This window comes from Ascoidea rubescens, assembly GCF_001661345.1.
Source record: "Ascoidea rubescens DSM 1968 unplaced genomic scaffold ASCRUscaffold_13, whole genome shotgun sequence".
Lineage (NCBI taxonomy): Eukaryota > Fungi > Ascomycota > Saccharomycetes > Ascoideales > Ascoideaceae > Ascoidea > Ascoidea rubescens.
Window position 1 is genome coordinate 1 of NW_017962925.1, and position 17335 is coordinate 17335.

Consider the following 17335-nt stretch of genomic DNA (forward strand, 5'->3'; position numbering starts at 1 on the left):
AGAATGAAATATTAGAATGAAATATTAGAATGAAATATTAGAATGAAATATTAGTGAGAAGCAGAAGCGAAATGCAATCAAATTACCAATCAAATTTCAATTTTTTAGCTGATTGACACTCAACCTGTTTGCATAATTCATCCAATTCCTGAGATGTTTTTGATGGAGCTTTACCACCCACAAACGCCGGATTAATAGGACTTCCGTTTTTATTTTCCAACTCAAAGTGATTTTTAGTTTGTTGAAACACAATGGACTCATCTCGAGCATCGCTTGAATGTGCCATCTTCAAGCAGTGGTTGAACTTGCGTAGTTCATATTGTTTAATAAATTCGATAAATTCGTTTTTCTTGAAATCCGATATGTCATTTTTGGAGTATATATCATATTGTAGTGTGGTTTTATTGTGCGAGACAGGAGAAATCTTCAACGAATACCAAGCAGGACCAAACACATTGATTGAAGAGAGAGGAAATAGGATGAATGAAGTGCCAGTAAATATGTCAGTTTTGGATTCTGATTGTGGAGAGCTGACTTTGTTAGTTTCAACCGACGAGCCCCAGCCAAACCATGATTTAGTAGCGGTTGATTGTTGGGTGGATTCGTGTTGCAGTGGGTTATATTGCACTGTGTTTTTGAGGAAATGGTTGATTGACTTGAAATGTGAATCGTTGGACTGGTTGAATGTGAAGTGATCGTTTGAATGGAGATACGCTTTCCAGTTGAAGTCGCCCTCTAGTGTGTAAGAAGTGGTGTACGTATAGTCATTGATATCGAAATCAGCTAGCTTTGACTCAAACGAGTTGAAGAATTGATCAAATGAGTAGATGGGGAGGTTGTTCTCAGCTGATCTATCAAAATTGATGAACACTAGACCCTGGGACGTAACATGAGTATTGATCTTGTATAAACTGTTTTCGGACTTGACAAACCCATCGACGTTGTTGAAGTGAGGCGCTTTGGTGAGTAAGCCATCGGTGTTGTAGGACCAACCATGGTATTTACAACCCAAGATGATGGAAGAACCCTTTTCCTTTCTAATGACAGGATAGGCCCGGTGGCGACAGACGTTGTGGAAGCAGTTGATCTGATTTTGCTTGTTTTTGATTAAAAAAAACTGGATACCAGCCAACGAAAATGAACAATAATCACCAGCTTTTTTCAACTGCGAAGAGTGGGCAATGTAGAGCCATGATTGGTTCAAGATAGCTCTCTTTTCTAGCTCGAATAGTTCTTCAGCAGGAAAGGAGATGGGGGATTCGTCGATGATGGTGTTGGACGAGATGGGCAAGTTGGCTACCTTAGCAGTTGACATTTTGAAAGCACACTCAACAAAACCAATTTTGTTTGTTTTGAGTTGCGTAAACAAGATGGTGGGAGACAAGACAAGAGAGAAAAAGCAGAATATTTATACCACCCTATGTATCCCATCCTATGTATCCCATCCTATGTATCCCATCCTATGTATCCAATAAACATATTCGTTCTGGCAATTTCACGCCATTTGCTGAGATGGAATAAAAGTCAAGTGAGGAAGTTCAATTACCCCAGATAGCTGAACATACCAATGGACCAGATACATGACGATAAAGAGAGTGCCAGTGAAAGGAAAAGTTTCTAAAGAGAGTAATGCAAATTTGATTCGAAGAGCATATAAAATTCCACTCGAAGCAGCCAATTAAAACCAGCAGTTGTGTCAGTGTTGCGATAAAGAATCAGAGATGGAATAAAGATAGAATCAAAGATAGAATCAAAGATAGAGGTTATCTCAGATCCACCTTCTTCTTTCGGCACATGCCACTTTGAGCCACCAATTCCGCTCAGCATGTAAACGGCAGTCGGACGCATCTGTCTGTGCCATGCTGTTGGAATTGCGCACATGCATACCACAGCACGTGTTATGACATGCCGGTTGACTCATCCGTTGTTACCTTACTCCAACCGTACCGTCTCGCTCCGTTCACCGTGGCGAGCCGTGCCAAGGTTATGCTTGGATCTGCCGGTGTGACGGGTCCTTGCTGGTGTTCAGTACTCCGCCTTGCTGTGTCCCCGTGTCACCCCTGTTTCACCGGGTGACTTTGCGGGCGCCTGTTCCGCAGAGCAGCCTCTGTCGCCGCTCGCCCCTCAGCTGGCCGCAACATCGCGGGTTTCTCGATCGGCACTGCGTCCGGATGTGCCCACTGCTATTTTTACCTGCCCGTGCACGAAAAGCGGTGTTTGTTATGCTGTGTTCGGTCCCAGTTTGGTGAAAGCGATTATATTTGCTCTGAATCATCTCGTTGCAAGAGCAGTTTTTTGGCACCTTCTCAACACCACCACAGGCACCACAGCATTTCACCAGCTTGCTCAGCTATATCGAACAGGCACCACACAAGCAACCACTTCACTTCGCAACAGCAACCACCAGGCCCACCAAGGCTGGCGCCACTAGAACGAAGCACACAGTGAGCCAAACAGGATCTTTTCACAGCAGACACTCACCAACAATAGCAAAAAGCAGAGTAAAGAGTAGAGTAAAGAGTAAAGTAAAGAACACAATAAAGAGCACAACAAAGAACACAGCAAAAAGCACAGAAAAGAGTAAAGAGTAAAGAGTAAAGAGTAAAGAAACAATCCTCCCCACTGGCTGGTTTATGCTCTCACTACCCAATTGCAATTTCATAACTTACGTCTTCTGCTCGCAAACTCTATTACCAATTCACGACTATTAGTTCTATGATCATCGCTTCAATAAATGCTTTCAGCCCAGTTAGTTACTTAATTAATTGATCTCGTTAACAAGACTACCAACAGCATATAAGATATTCAAAACAGCAAAATACTTTACTTTTCACCAATCATTCCCAATTCTGAGACATCCCCAATTTTCAATCACCAATTAATCTTGCAATCCAATTGACAATTCAACTGACCATTTACCAAAGCCATTATGTATTGGTTGCCACATCTCCATCATATTTATCACCATATTTATCACCATATCTATCACTATATCTATCACTATATCTATCACCAGCTCACTATATCTTGTTCATTAAATCTTTTATTTTGCTTTCTTTTAATTTCTCACATCCTCTTACCTGTTGATTCAGCCATTGTCAATTCCTATGAGTGTTACAAAAACAATAATGATATCTCTGACCAGCTACTAGAAATACAGTCTCCCAAAATTCAAGCCTATTTTGATACAAATGATTCGAACTATTTATATCTTCGACTCAATTCCTACATAAATCAAAATTACTCCAATTTCACTAATTCTTCATATTATCTAAATAAAAAAAGAAAAAGAGATATAAATAGTCGATCTGGTAATAACGTTGACAGTAATGATTATTCATTTGATGATGACGATGATGATGATACAAATGATATTGATAGTCGTAACTATTCAGCCTTTTATCTTGATAACTATGATAACTATTTATCATCATCAAATGATTCTCTCATTACTGACATAAACTATAACACAAATAAATATACAACTTTACATGTAACAATAGAATTCATGTCTGGTGAAATATTAGAAAGATATCTAAGATTTTGTAATCTATTATCTTTATCAGATCAAAATTATTCTTATTTAATTTATAATAATAACTCGAATTCAAACTTTCAAAAAAAAAAAAAAAATTACTTTAGTCCTAATAATGTGACCACTTCCAACCTCAATTTATATAACCAAATCACTGAAAACGACGAGGATTATGATGATCAATATAATAAAAATATCAAAAAATTTTTTCCTCCCTTTTATGAATCTCAAACTATTACCCCCAATTTCACTGCTTTAACTCACAAAAATTTCACTTTTTCAAACGTTTGTCCTCTAAATTCTTCTAATCGTTTTGTAATAAATTATTTAGAAGACTTGTCTTCTTTTAGCAAAATTGGCTCATATTCAATTAGGTTATCAACTCTAAGTAACGATAAAACCTCTAAAATTTTGGGCTGTTCAAAAACAATCGTTACCCCAGTTTTACCAACTTATATCACCCATTCAATTACAATCATTACAATAATCTTACTATTATTAATTATTTTTTTCAACTATTTCACTCTCTTTCTATCTCCATATCAAGAGTCTTCAAACCCTTTCTTACTACTACCTTCTACCATTTGTAATGAGTCTCTACTAATCCAACTAGCTCCAATGTTTTCAGATTTATTAAATTATTACCAATTCATCTACTTCAATGGCGCCTTAAGCTTAGACTACCCAGGCTTTTATCAACCTTTACTACTATCTTTAAATTGGTGTGTATTATCCTTTTATAACTTTTTCACAAATACCTATACTAGCGATTATTATAAAAATGATAACATTTATTTAAACTCTTCCAATTTTAATATTCTATTAAATCCCTTTACTATTAATGATCAATGGAAAAATTTCATTCTCTTTCTAGTAGGCCTAATTTTAGCTTTTTTTGCAATTTATCAATTCTTAATTCTATTGCTAAGATTATTCAGAACAAAGAACATTGATGATTACACTATAAAACCTAAAAAAAGATTTCTTTTTTTTAAAAAAACTCACAAAAAGACTCAAAGTAGAGAATCTTTCATGAAAAAACATAATAAAAGATCTTCAATAAACTCTCAGAATACCACTCAAAGTGAACTATTTACTCAAGAATCTTTATCAAAATTTTGGTTCAAAAATATTTATTTAGGTCTAGGTGTTGGCTTTAGAATGTTTTTCATTTATTTTGCCTCTCCCTTTTTAATACTTAGTTTATACCAATTCTATAATTATATTGATGTTAAATTAAATTATTATGATTTTCCCCGTCCCAGTCACCTAAATCCTCCAAACTCTTTGGCTTTGAGTCTTGTTGGTTTCATAATGGTAATTCTTTGGCTTTTCATCATTATCTATTTTAATTCAAAATATATTCTATACAAAAAAAACTATTATCAAAGAAAAATTTACTCTTCTTTAAGAATTATCTTAATTTATGGCTTAATTTATAATTCATATAAGCCTAACAAATTATATTTTGTTCCTTTTCAATCCCTTTTATATTTTTCTAAATCTTTGGTTATCGCTGTTATTCAAAAATCTGGGTTGGCTCAAATTGTACTATTGGCTCTATTGGAGATCCTAGATTTATTTTCAATCTTAATCATCCAACCAAATTATGCTAAAACTGGTAAAAACAAAAATTCTATTCTAATGAGTATTTTCAAAATTGTTGTTCTTTGTTTTAATGTGGCATTTTTAAGTCAATTAGATATTTCTGAAAGAATCAAATCTTATATTGCCTTCACTCAGTTAGTCTTGCATGCTTTGTTAATCTTAATAACATTTGCAAGAGCAATTTTTTGTTTCGTCAAAGTATTGAGCTCAATGCGTAAACAGAGGAAAGGCATATTATATGTTGGAAATGATGATCAAAATAAAGATATCAATTACACAAATAGCGATTCTTACATATCCAATAGAATAAGCAGAAGTATTGATATTGAAGAAAAAGCATTAAATAATACCTCTCATCAGGGAAGTGTATTGTTTAGAAATAGCAGCTCCATGCTAAATGAATTGTATCCGACTTACAATGGAGCAAATAACTCATCATTTTTTAGAACCCCTCATACTTCAACTTCATTTTACCATACCACATCAACTCCAACCCCGTTGATGGAAAATACCAATAGTTCTGGTATTAACTCTATTGTAAATTTGGATCCTTTGCTGCCTCAGAGTAAACATACATCTTATGATTTATTATTAGCCCCTAGTCAACGAAGAACAGATATTGATTATTCAGTTAGAGAGGCTGATCTATATAAATATAAAGGAAGAGTATTAGATCCTGACCCAGATGTTAAAAAATTATGGGAGTCTAGAGATAATAATAATAATGATAAATTAACCAATCCTCTTGACGTTAAGCCAGAAAGTTCTTCAAAAAATAAAAAGAAATACCAACCTAAGATTTTTACAAAAATGTTGAATAGGTTGAAAATTTCTTCAAAGAAAGATCAGATTTCCGCAACAGGGACAAGTGGTTTTCAGGTTATGAGACCTCATCAATTAGTAGTTCAAAAAGAGGCTGGCAATAATATAAAACGCGAAAATCGGAAAAAGACACATTCTGAAAATACTGTGGTTACACCAAAATCACCCACTACGTTTTTTATGGACTATATTAATTCTAACGCAAATAAATCAAATGATCAATCATTAAAAATTCCCGAAACAAACATGATTCAATCTCATTCAAAAAATATAAGTAAAAGAACCATCCTGGAAGAAGAGTTGACAGAAGTTAGCAGTATTGATCCTAAAAAGTACAAAGAAAATATTCAGTTGTCACCCATGGCCAAAAGCAATAGCACACCCAATTGCAATAGCTTGGATATTTTAAACAGCGATAGAATGGAACATCAGAAAGCAAACAAAAATAATGAACCATTACATAATGATTATTGTGATGATTTGTTTAATTTTGAAAATAAACAATCTTACGAAGGTGATGTAAATCGTAAAGTTTATCAATTTAACAATCCGAATTTTTTAGATAATGCAACTACAACCGAAAATCTTTCAAACAAAAAATAAGTAATAAGCTCACTACATAATGAATGATTGTTTTTGCTTTTCAAATCTTGCTTAGTATTATATTTTGTTATTGTGTGGTATTCTTTTTTGATGTTTAATTGGGATCTATTTAATCAGAAATTTTATTTCTTGGCTTGTGCTCCAAAATTTTGCTTATAATTCATTTTAGTATTTTTTTTTGTGAATTGTTAAATTTAGCTGATTAATTGTTTTTAAGTTTTTTTTGGTTTATGGATGGTCATCATTTAATCCGTTTTTTATTTTATTTTTTAATTTGTTTTTGTTTTAAGATTATTTTTGTCTTGTTTTTGTTTTTTTGTTTAATTTGTTTTTTCCCTTTTTTTTTCTTCTATCTGATAATGTTATCAAATCAAAAAAATTAATTTTTGAAGATTCAGTTCTTTGTTGTTTTTTTCTGAAAATAAGGAAATAAGGTAAATTTTTTTTTGGTTTATTATTATTATACTATATACTTTTTTTCTTTTCTACTTTCTAAAAATTTTTGTATCAAAAGATACTTGCTAATATTTTTTTTGCTACTATCATTCATTAAAATTATATAAAAAAAGACATTAATTGAACGTAATCTAGTTTTTATAACTTGAAATTCTTTTATAACGAAACTAAAAGAATTCTATTTTTTTGGATAAAAAGACTGATATTGATAAAAGTAATGAATAAAAAATCAGAGAAGAAAAAATAGGTTAATTTGTATTGTTATTATTTTTGTTGTTCTCATTAATGGGATGTACTTCATTATAAGCAGTCGTGAAACCTTTTTTCCATTTATTGAAATTTTTATTTAATTGTGTGTTGAAATTATTTTTTGGAGGAAGCTTTGGTTCTTCGCTATTTTCAGTAAACAAATCTAATAGTAAGCTTGTAGCAGTTTTTTTCTCATTTTTAAGAAAAGCGGTGTTTTTTTCATAATTATTAGAGGTATTATTAGTCGAATTTGCTAAAAATCTTGACAGTGAAGCAGGACCAACTTTCGAATTATTAGAAACAAGTCCATGCATTTTGTAGTTGATAGGATCAAAATTGGTCATGCTGTTATTTAAAATCTTATGATCGTTTGAATTGGTATTATCACTTGAAGGAGATCGTAATAAATTATTAAACTTAAAATTTAAATCCTTCTCGTCAAGCTCTTTATTTGAACCTGAACTACTGGTTTTTCGAGTATCATGTCCAATATTTGCTCCATCATTTGTTTCTTCATCACTATCGTAATTACTCTGGAAATCGCTGCTGCTATTTTCATAACTATCCTCTGAATCTTTCTCTGAATCTTCATCTGAAATTTCTAAATCTTCTAATTCTTTGTCAAAGTTTCTGATTGAAAATTCCTTAATCAAATCTTCATCAGTATAGTCCGACACTCTCGTTACATATCTTACCCATCTTCTTCTTCTAAATTCAAAACTTCTTGCAGAAGTGGTTTCATTTGTGTCATAACACCATTTTTCGTCATCATCAATGTCAACTAAACCCAAAATGTAGTTTTCATTGCACCATTTGTAAGGGCTAAGATCTAACTTCCAGTTATAAATTGAATTAGATATAGCCTTGATAGGCTGTTTAATTGGAACAGTAGGTTCAGTCGAATCTGATTTCGAATTTTTTGATTTCGAAGATAAAAAACTAGAAGTTTTCGATTTTGATTTTGAGTGCTTTAGTGTTTTTAAATTATTTGAATTATTAGATTGATCGTTTAGTAATTGATTTTTATCAGCCAAAAATGTCCAGCCTAATGGAGGCTTTATCAGTCTTAGATCGTTTGAGTAATTATTTGGTTTTATTGGTTGATTATTATCATCAAGGTTTAAATCAGTTTTGAAAGAATTTATATTGTTTGAATTTAGACTTTTTAAGTAATTTAATTTTTCTAAAGTTTTAAATTTTCTTGAGGGGGAATTTTTTGTAAAGAAATCAGTTGAATAAATTGTAGAGTTCCATTCTTTTTCAAACAGATCATAGTGTTGTAATTCAAAAATTTCTACTAGCTTGAGATCGTTATTAGTATTTTTGTGATTTTTATTTAAAATCTCCATTAAATTAATTTGAAATTCATTTTTCAAAAAAATAAATAAATTTTTTTTAAATTTTTTAAAATTTCTTTCAATTAATTTTTTCTGTTTTTTATTGTAAAATTTTTTAATAGTATTGCTATCTCTTTTAGTTTTATTGACGTTGTTGCTAAGATTATCCGTAACGTTAGTATTACTATTTGCATTGAAAGTATCATTATTATTATCTTTGTTGCTGTTCGTAATGGTACTGTTTGAGTTTTCCATATTATTTATATTACTAATAGGATGATTATCGTTTGATAGAATAAACATTGAAAAAACAGCACGATATTTGGGATGGATTAATATCGATAAAGACCAAATTAAAAAAAGAGTGGAAAATTTTAATATAGGAATTAAAAATGGAACAAATTTTGGTAAAATAAATAAGTTAAAAAATCCAATTGATAAGAGTACAAGTACAAAAAAAGAGGAAATAGTTTCATTTTGCCAAAATGCAAAAGAATTAAATAGCTCTGATAAAAAATTGTAGGTATTAATATATAGTAAGACGTGATTTTGTAAGTCAGTTAAGTTTAAATAAAATTCTTTTGAAATTTCGGGGACTGGTTTTTCTAATATTGGTTTTTTAATTGGTTTTGAATTGAGCAAAAAGTCATAAGAAATATCTGGAAAAGAAATAGGATCAAATGTTGAGCTTGAGTTTAAAATTGAAATTGAAGGAGATAGTTGAGATACTGAATAATGATAAAGTAAGTTTAGATTTGACTTTACATCAATTTGGTATTTTAAAAGATATGATGGTATCATTATGACAAATATTATATAGAAAAACGGGAAAGATGATAAAGTTGGGATAGGGCTAAGAATTATATGAGATGATATTAATAAAATAAAAATGTTTTTATAGGGATTCTGCCAGTTGATTAAATTTATTACCTGATCGATTAAATTAAAGGGGACAGATAATCTTTGATTCATTAAAATTACATTTTTTGACATCAAAGGAATTGTTAATTGAGGCCGATTCTTAGAGTTTTTGATTCTTTCTTGAATGTTAGATTCTGACATCTCAGATGATGGGGGTAATATCATTAAAACTAGTTTTTCCATAAATTTATCAGTTAGCTGTTGAGAAAAAGATGATTTTGAGGCTGTATTTGTGATGGTGTTCGAATCATTGGCAGCACTTATATTTTTTGTAACAGCACTGTTAGTGTTTTTAGCATTATTGTTATTGTTATCATTATTATTCAAAGATACTTGTTGGGCATTTGTAGATGAGGGAACGGGTTGAGTATCATCTACTGTTGCAGAATTTTTGTTATTTGAATTAGGATATAGCGTTTGATTATTGCTGGTGATTGTATTATAGATTGAAGAGAAATCAAAAGTTGAAGAGTGTGGTCTTGAATTAGGTTTATCTAAACCAGAGACGCTGGGATCATTATTTGAATCGTTATTGTTATTGTTATTGCTATTATTGCTGTTACTGTTGGAGTCCCAAGAGGAGAGAAAGTTGGATACAGAATTCATTTTGTGGGAAGAAAAAGAGCAAGAAGAAAAAGCCAATCAACCAATATTCAATTCATAAAAGCATCAAGAAAAATAACTAATGATATCAATATACCTGTAATCAAACACATATAATCCTGAATCTTCAAGAAAGAAAGAATAAAACGATGTCAATTCAGCAACAAAAACATCGTATGCACATCAATGCATTATATCCGAGGTTGCATACAAATACCTTTGTAAACATATACATCGACACGCACTTTGAAGGTTGCGTTTGTAACGGAAACGCAACTATTCCGTCTCACCCCAACGCAGAGCGTGTTTGTGATTGGCTGATTTCCGTCAGCCGATATTCATATTGAAAAGGATTTGTTATCTGTTGAGAGTGTTGAGGAAGCTGGTTCTTCATCGACTGGTCGTATTATGTAGGAAATGTTTTTTTTTTTGAGATCACCTTCTGCTGCTGCTTCTTTTGCTGCTTCTTCTGCTGCTATTAGAGCAGTTTTCAGTGCCAATTCTTCCTTAAAGACCAGCTTTTCCACTTTGAGCCAGTTATCCAACTCTTTACAAAACGAAAAAAATGAAAAATTAAATCAGGTATCTCAAGAGAGTATCCAAAAAGAACAGAAACAAGTTAAAAAAGAGAAATATGTTTTTGCACAATTGAACGAGAAACAAAAAGAGTTTTTGGACGAAGTTATCAGAGTTGACCAAGCTGGTGAATTGGGCGCTAATTACATCTATCAAGGTCAGATTTTTGCGTTGGTTCATAAGAGACCTGAATTGAAAGAGACCTTGAATCATATGTGGGAACAAGAGGTTCATCACCATAATACGTTTAATCAATTGCAAGTCAGAAGAAGAGTTAGACCTTCCTTGTTGACCCCATTATGGAAAGTTGGTGCTATTGGGCTAGGGTATGTGACTGGTTCAATCAGCAAAGAAGCTGCTATGGCTTGTACTGTTGCAGTAGAAACAGTTATTGGTGGTCATTATAACGATCAATTGAGAACTTTGATGAAAGAGTTTACTGTTGATGCCATTGAGAAGGATAACACAAGCAATCTAATTAAAAATCCTGATTTTCAAAGTAGTGAGATTGAACACTTGAAGGAGATAATCAAAGAATTCAGAGATCAAGAATTAGAACATTTAGATATTGCTATTGAAAACGATGCAGAATCCGCTGTTCCCTATTGGTTAATTACTGACGTTATCAAATTGATTTGCAAATCTGCCATTTTGACTTGCGAAAAGATTTAAGTAAAATAGCAAAAACGAAAACAAGAAAATGCTAAATTAAAATAAATTAAACTAGATTAAAATAAACAAAAGATAAAGACAAACAAAGGTTAAACTAACAAAATTTTTTCGTAAATATATCATAAATAGTTAATGTCATGTATCTAACATCACACCAAATCTTTATATAGTTGTAGTGCATCTATTATTGAAGGATCCACTCGATTGATGTCTCTGAACTCTGCTAGCGAGATCATAGCATCATGGTTCTTGTCCATCATCTTAAAGATCTTCTCGCATCTTCTCTCTGGAGTCTTTTCGTCATCGTTCAACTCCACCATTGGCCCAATCATCTTGTAAATGCTTTGGACCACCTTCAACATTTCTTCAAATGAGATATGCCCATCCTGGTCTAAATCATACAAATTAAAGCTCCACTCCAACTTCTCACTGACATTCCCTCTGCTGGTTATGGACAACGCAATTATGAACTCCTTGAATTCAATGGTGCCACTTTTGTTTGTATCAAAGGCATTGAAGACATATGTTGCAAACTCTGTGGGATCTCCAAAAGGGAAAAACTGCTTGTAGATCTTGATGAATTCCACTTTGCTCAACTGGCCACTTGGACAGTCTCTGAGAAACCCTTTGTACCACTGTTGGAGCTCTCTTTTGTCGAAATACGTAGCCTTCTTGAGTGTGCTGATGTCGTCCTTGGAGAGTTTGGAAGCTGTCTTGCCCATTATCGCTACGTCGCTAGTGCTCTTGTCTGTGTTTCAGTGTTATCGAGATTAACGCCAGAGTTGCTCTAACGCCAGTGCAAACACGGTTCACTCAAAAGGAGCGATAAGACACTGCTCGCGATGTCTTCACAACACAATCAAAGAGCTACTGAACTACAGAACTACAAAACAAATTTCAAGACTCAAATGTTAATATCGACTAGTTGTTGGGAGCTATATATTGGTTGGTGCATTGCTTGTTTCCGATGTTGACTTCAAACACTAGAAACAATCTCGCTGGCATTGGTCAAAACCTCAACCATTTTCTTGCATTCTTTTCTTCTTTGAACTGTTATTTCATTTTCTCTAATCAAATCACTGACATCATTAGATCCATACAACTTCTCTAGCAAAATCTTTTGAATTTCATCTTTGCTCTTGACAATCAATTTTAGCATAATTGCCTTTGGTATCACATCGGCTACCGTTCTTTTCACAATATTGAAATAACTTTGAATCAATAACTTGATCACCTCAGTTTCCATTGTTTCTCTTTCTGACATTGAGCCCGAAGCTCTCAATACCTGAGGTGGAGCCTCCATTGCCACCATTCTTTTCTTATTCTTGGTGGAAAAAAATCCTCCAAAGAACCCACTTGATTTGTCGTCAGCAGCTAATTGCGCTTGCCCATTAATCGATGGTGAAGGGGAGTTTTGAATCTTCAAAGGTTTTCCTGTTTTAGGATCAATTTGCACAGTTCTTGGGGGATGTAATTTCTCTTCAACCATTGCCATGGCTTGATTCCCCTTTAATAAATCAGGGTGGGCGGTATTGACATATGTTTGTTCTGCTCTGATAATATCAATAGAAAATTGATTTGTAGGGATTAATCTTTCTTTTAAATACAATACAAACACTTGGGAAACTTTTTCCTTCAAAGCAGGATATCTTGAATACTGTGGATTTGATAAAATTTGTGTTAAAATTCTGACCAATTCATCGAAGATTAATGTAACACATCTCAAAACAGGATCTTCAAATCTGCTAATTTGCTGTTTAACTAGCACTTCAAAAGCACCTGTGCCAACAAATAACGAAGGCTTTGCACCACTTGAATTGTACATAATGGTTCTGATATCAATATCTTTGATTTGATCAAATGGATCCAAGGCGTTAACTCCGTTTTTAAAAATTTCATGGAAAACATACGAAATTCTTGCACCACCACTTAATTCTTGAGAACTAATGTCTTTGGATTCACCTTCTAAAATACTATTATAATCTTTGCAAAAGTTAGTAATTACACCCAAAACTATTGAAGATGGTGAATCAACAATTTCTGGGCCCAAGTTATTTAATTCTAATTGATACTTTTTCAAAGCGCTCTCAATTCTCAATTTAATTTCAGGCAATGTTTGCTTAATATGATGCAATAGGATTGAATTTAGTTTCTTAGCTAAATAGGGAGTACCGCAGTAATGAGATTTTGAACTGTAAGAAGGATGGTTTTCAAAAAACCTTTTTTCATCTAATAAAGCATTTCTGATTGATTTACTTGTCTCAATGTCCTTTTGGCCTCTATTGATAACAGGAACATATCCATATCTTAATGGAATAACTCTACCAGCTAAGATATCAATAACATCTGTTCCCACATCCATTAAATCTACTTTTGTTAGAACACCTATGGTTCTTGTTCCTTCTGGATCAACTTCTCTTGCTAATTTTAAACCATCTGAATTTGCCAAATCAATATTAGCAGCATTAACAGACAATATAATTGCATTTGGCTTTGAAATAAATTTTAAAACCATGTCTTTAATTTGTTTTTCAATATCCTTTGGTTGATCCCCAACAGGAACTTTGGTTAAACCAGGTAAATCAACTAAAGTTAAAGTTAAAACATGAGGAGAATAAATTCTTAAATTTATTGGGATTGATGATATTCCAGCATTTTTACCTGTAATTTTTTCGGTTTCTTTAACAATTTCTTTTCTAATGTCATCAAATTTGAAAAACTTTTTGCCAGGTAAATGTAAAAATTCACCCCATTCGTCTTTATTATTTTCAGTTCTTATTGAAGATCCATTAAGATTTGGAGATTTGGGGGATGAAGAGCCATCGATATCCACTAAGATCGAGGAGTTTCTTTTTGCTGGCCTTCTGTTGATTAATTGTAAAATTAAGGGTCTTCTTGTTACTATACCTGTACCTCTTGGTAAAAAGTCTCTTCCGACTATATTTTCTAAGACTGACGACTTCCCTGATGATTGAGAACCAAGAACAGTTATTTGAGGCAAATCAACAGGTGAGCCAGAACCTCCACCTAAGGGAGCTAGGGCATCTTGTAGCTTATTAATAGTTGCGATAAGTGTTTCATCCATTGTTTATAAGCTACTTGTAAATAATTAGATATGAATTGGAATTGATAGGATATTAATAAAGAATTATTCGATAGTGTTCCTTTATTTGCGCTTTTACTTTTTACTTTTGATTTTAAAATAGAAGATAAGTAAAAGATTGATAAGGAGATTTTACTCGCTTGGTGATCAAGTTGAACAAAGTTAATAGTGAGTGATACTGGGGGGGGGGGGAAAGGATAAAATAATGAGAAATATTAATAAAGTGTTAAGAAATACAGGTATCCAGAATAGAAATCTATCAGCCAATACAAAATCAATTGAATATAATTAAATTAAATAAAAGGCGTGCGAAGATAATGACTATAAATTAGATTTATTTCGCAGAAGATGGTGATCCAGAGTTGAATAGGAGTGAATTGAAGATACAAAAGACAGATAAAACAAAAACACCCAAATCAAAAGAAAAAACCATCCACCAGTGTGGCTATCGGATGATGCGTGTCTCTGTTGCTGCTCGTGTTTAGTTACAGTTTGCGCATAATCCATCACACTGGAACTGCTGTAGCAATCAGTTCACGTGATCTGATCTTGGCTATTTAAAAGTCGTGCTTTCTCAAAAACTTGCGTTTGCACGCAATTGGTGTAGTGGTTAGCACACCTGCTTCCCAAGCTGGAGACATGGGTTCGATTCCCGTATTACGTACTTTTTGGTATTATTTTGAGCTGGCACTACAAGCCACCGTTTTGATGATGTTGAAAAGGTTTTCCACTGTTAATTCCAGCACTGCTGGTGAGAACATTGAAGTCAGCAAATTTGCCAGATCATCGTCGGTATAAACAGGAGCAAACTGGGTTATTGATTGTTGTGCAACAATTAGAGCTATAATATGACTTATTTACATCAGACCTCGGCTAACACCAAATATAGTTTAATCTTTGAAATGTTTGCATGGTCCCAAATAGTGCCATTTTTACTTTGGTCGACGTAGACGTCAACAGAACATCCGGTGGTTCATGATATATCGGCCACAGATCTATAATGGTAAATCCAATGCTATACCAGACTCATCCGAACACAGTATCGCAAATCCTGCTGAGATACATTTTTTGTGCTTCCAAACCAAGTCATATATATTATGAGCATCTGGGGGCACCAGGTCCATGGTATGCAAAGAGGATAGGGAAGAGCTTGTGGAAAATGTTTTGCAACTCGATGCTATGTTTTACTCTGAGCTCAGCGCTTAATACCAAAATTTTTACAAAAGAAGTTCTTGTTACATCCATCAGTTATAATCAATAGGCTGCCATATTGATTTCAAACCTGTTTCCATCAATCAATGGCAAAAATTCTAGATCAATTGTTAAAACTTCCAGATGAATCGTCTCCAGATGAATCGTTAAAGCTCAACCAGACAATCGCTATTCTCTCACATCATTAATAATTCCTGCAATAATTTTAGGTTATTTAGTAATGAGAGAATTGTTGAAGGAATATAAGAAAAACTTTTTATTTTTCAATCTTCTTTTTAACGAGTTATTCATTTACTCTATAATAAAAAGGGTAATTCCAGATGCTGTCGCGCTATTAATTTTACGTTTTCTTTCTATTATATTCTTCCCCATCATTGCCATATTCCAGATCTTTTGCAAAAGAAAACCTGCTGTTTCTTCTGTTTTTGAATATAATGATTTACTTATCAGCGAGATCAATCAAGAAACTAATCCAATAGGTAATGAGCAAATTGTCAACACACTTAGAAAAATGATTTCTAATTGGTGTGTAATCGAAATCGATTTCAACGATCTTCACGAGCTAAGTATTTCTTTAAATAGAATTAGTGATTATTTATTTGGTGTTCCTGCGATAGTTGTTGTGAGTGAGGCTATCAAAAAATTTGCAAAAAAAAACCCAACAGCCCTTCCAAAAACGTTTCTACAAAAGGCAAAAAAATTTAAACAAATAATCACCAAGAACCATATTTTTATCTAAGGTTTTATTATACAAGACACTAATATAGATATAGCAACAAAACTCACGAAAGCCACGTTTAGGGAGCTGAACAATAATTCAAGTCAGATTTCTGATGAAACGATTTCCCAATAGTTGACACCTGAGAACAACCAAGTAGCTCTAGACCCTAATGAGTCAGTGCCTGTTGAGAATAATCAAGAATCAATGATATCAAATCCTCAAGGTGCAACCGTAGATGGTGCTGCCATACCAATTCCTCCGGAAAAAGCTCAGCAGGATGGATGGAAAAATCGAACTATTGATAATTTTAATGATGATTTCATATACAGTACTCTAGAATTGATGGCATTTCGTCATGACAACCCATATTTAGGTAATGTATTTGGTATCCAACAATACAACATCGTAATCCAAAATCAAATTATGCAGCTTTCAACAACTAAAAATTTGGAAAAACAATTGAATGATATAATCATAAGCTATAACAGCTTAAATGAACTTATAACGGGTAAATATAAAGATTATACAATAGAGGATATAAAGATTGTGAATGAAGTTTTGAAGGGTGCCTGTGGTGGTGTTGAGAAGGTGCCAAAAAACTGCTCTTGCAACGAGATGATTCAGAGCAAATATAATCGCTTTCACCAAACTGGGACCGAACACAGCATAACAAACACCGCTTTTCGTGCACGGGCAGGTAAAAATAGCAGTGGGCACATCCGGACGCAGTGCCGATCGAGAAACCCGCGATGTTGCGGCCAGCTGAGGGGCGAGCGGCGACAGAGGCTGCTCTGCGGAACAGGCGCCCGCAAAGTCACCCGGTGAAACAGGGGTGACACGGGGACACAGCAAGGCGGAGTACTGAACACCAGCAAGGACCCGTCACACCGGCAGATCCAAGCATAACCTTGGCACGG

The 17335-nt window shown here is 33.5% G+C and overlaps 9 protein-coding genes and 1 non-coding gene across 10 annotated transcripts; 6 read left to right on the top strand and 4 right to left on the bottom strand.

Annotated features, from left to right (window-relative positions):
* Positions 1 to 112: 112 nt before the first annotated feature.
* Positions 113 to 1732, bottom strand: ASCRUDRAFT_49405 (aromatic ring-hydroxylating oxygenase subunit alpha; the record flags this gene model as incomplete). Its single annotated transcript, XM_020191074.1, has 1 exon — positions 113 to 1732. A coding segment is annotated over exon 1 (1203 nt), but the record flags the coding sequence as incomplete, so codon positions are not given.
* Positions 1568 to 6568, top strand: ASCRUDRAFT_9538 (uncharacterized protein; the record flags this gene model as incomplete). Its single annotated transcript, XM_020195179.1, has 2 exons — positions 1568 to 1601; positions 3093 to 6568. The coding sequence occupies 2 exons, from the start codon at positions 1568 to 1570 to the stop codon at positions 6566 to 6568; spliced, it is 3510 nt and encodes a 1169-aa protein (XP_020045424.1).
* A 551-nt stretch (positions 6569 to 7119) lies between these two features.
* PEX29 (Pex29p) lies at positions 7120 to 10242 on the bottom strand. Its single transcript, XM_020193776.1, has one exon. The coding sequence runs from the start codon at positions 10135 to 10137 to the stop codon at positions 7273 to 7275; it is 2865 nt and encodes a 954-aa protein (XP_020045425.1). The 5' UTR covers positions 10138 to 10242; the 3' UTR covers positions 7120 to 7272.
* A 273-nt stretch (positions 10243 to 10515) lies between these two features.
* On the top strand, positions 10516 to 11545 carry CAT5 (putative monooxygenase CAT5). Its single transcript, XM_020193777.1, has one exon. The coding sequence runs from the start codon at positions 10552 to 10554 to the stop codon at positions 11380 to 11382; it is 831 nt and encodes a 276-aa protein (XP_020045426.1). The 5' UTR covers positions 10516 to 10551; the 3' UTR covers positions 11383 to 11545.
* Positions 11532 to 12104, bottom strand: FRQ1 (frequenin; the record flags this gene model as incomplete). The annotated part of the gene is made up of 1 exon (XM_020191997.1): positions 11532 to 12104. The coding sequence occupies one exon, from the start codon at positions 12102 to 12104 to the stop codon at positions 11532 to 11534; it is 573 nt and encodes a 190-aa protein (XP_020045427.1).
* Positions 12105 to 12358: 254 nt separating this feature from the next.
* Positions 12359 to 14467, bottom strand: VPS1 (dynamin-like GTPase VPS1; the record flags this gene model as incomplete). Its single annotated transcript, XM_020191998.1, has 1 exon — positions 12359 to 14467. One exon carries the CDS (start codon positions 14465 to 14467, stop codon positions 12359 to 12361), a length of 2109 nt encoding a protein of 702 aa, XP_020045428.1.
* Positions 14468 to 15077: 610 nt separating this feature from the next.
* ASCRUDRAFT_t142 lies at positions 15078 to 15149 on the top strand. Its single transcript has one exon. It is a non-coding gene; the product is annotated as a tRNA-Gly (tRNA).
* Positions 15150 to 15384: 235 nt separating this feature from the next.
* On the top strand, positions 15385 to 15832 carry ASCRUDRAFT_113130 (uncharacterized protein). Its single transcript, XM_020188784.1, has one exon. It carries the CDS (start codon positions 15486 to 15488, stop codon positions 15744 to 15746), a length of 261 nt encoding a protein of 86 aa, XP_020045429.1. The 5' UTR covers positions 15385 to 15485; the 3' UTR covers positions 15747 to 15832.
* ASCRUDRAFT_113131 (uncharacterized protein) lies at positions 15833 to 16529 on the top strand. The gene has a single exon (XM_020188785.1). The coding sequence runs from the start codon at positions 15918 to 15920 to the stop codon at positions 16434 to 16436; it is 519 nt and encodes a 172-aa protein (XP_020045430.1). The 5' UTR covers positions 15833 to 15917; the 3' UTR covers positions 16437 to 16529.
* Positions 16530 to 17290, top strand: ASCRUDRAFT_113132 (uncharacterized protein). Its single transcript, XM_020188786.1, has one exon. The coding sequence runs from the start codon at positions 16623 to 16625 to the stop codon at positions 17241 to 17243; it is 621 nt and encodes a 206-aa protein (XP_020045431.1). The 5' UTR covers positions 16530 to 16622; the 3' UTR covers positions 17244 to 17290.
* Positions 17291 to 17335: the final 45 nt, after the last annotated feature.

Coding starts and splice junctions, on each gene's coding strand:
- CAT5 (XM_020193777.1), top strand. CDS start 10,552: ATGTTTTTTTTTTTGAGATCACCTTCTGCTGCTGCTTCTTTTGCTGCT.
- PEX29 (XM_020193776.1), bottom strand. CDS start 10,137: ATGAATTCTGTATCCAACTTTCTCTCCTCTTGGGACTCCAACAGTAAC.
- ASCRUDRAFT_113130 (XM_020188784.1), top strand. CDS start 15,486: ATGGTAAATCCAATGCTATACCAGACTCATCCGAACACAGTATCGCAA.
- ASCRUDRAFT_113132 (XM_020188786.1), top strand. CDS start 16,623: ATGATATCAAATCCTCAAGGTGCAACCGTAGATGGTGCTGCCATACCA.
- ASCRUDRAFT_113131 (XM_020188785.1), top strand. CDS start 15,918: ATGAGAGAATTGTTGAAGGAATATAAGAAAAACTTTTTATTTTTCAAT.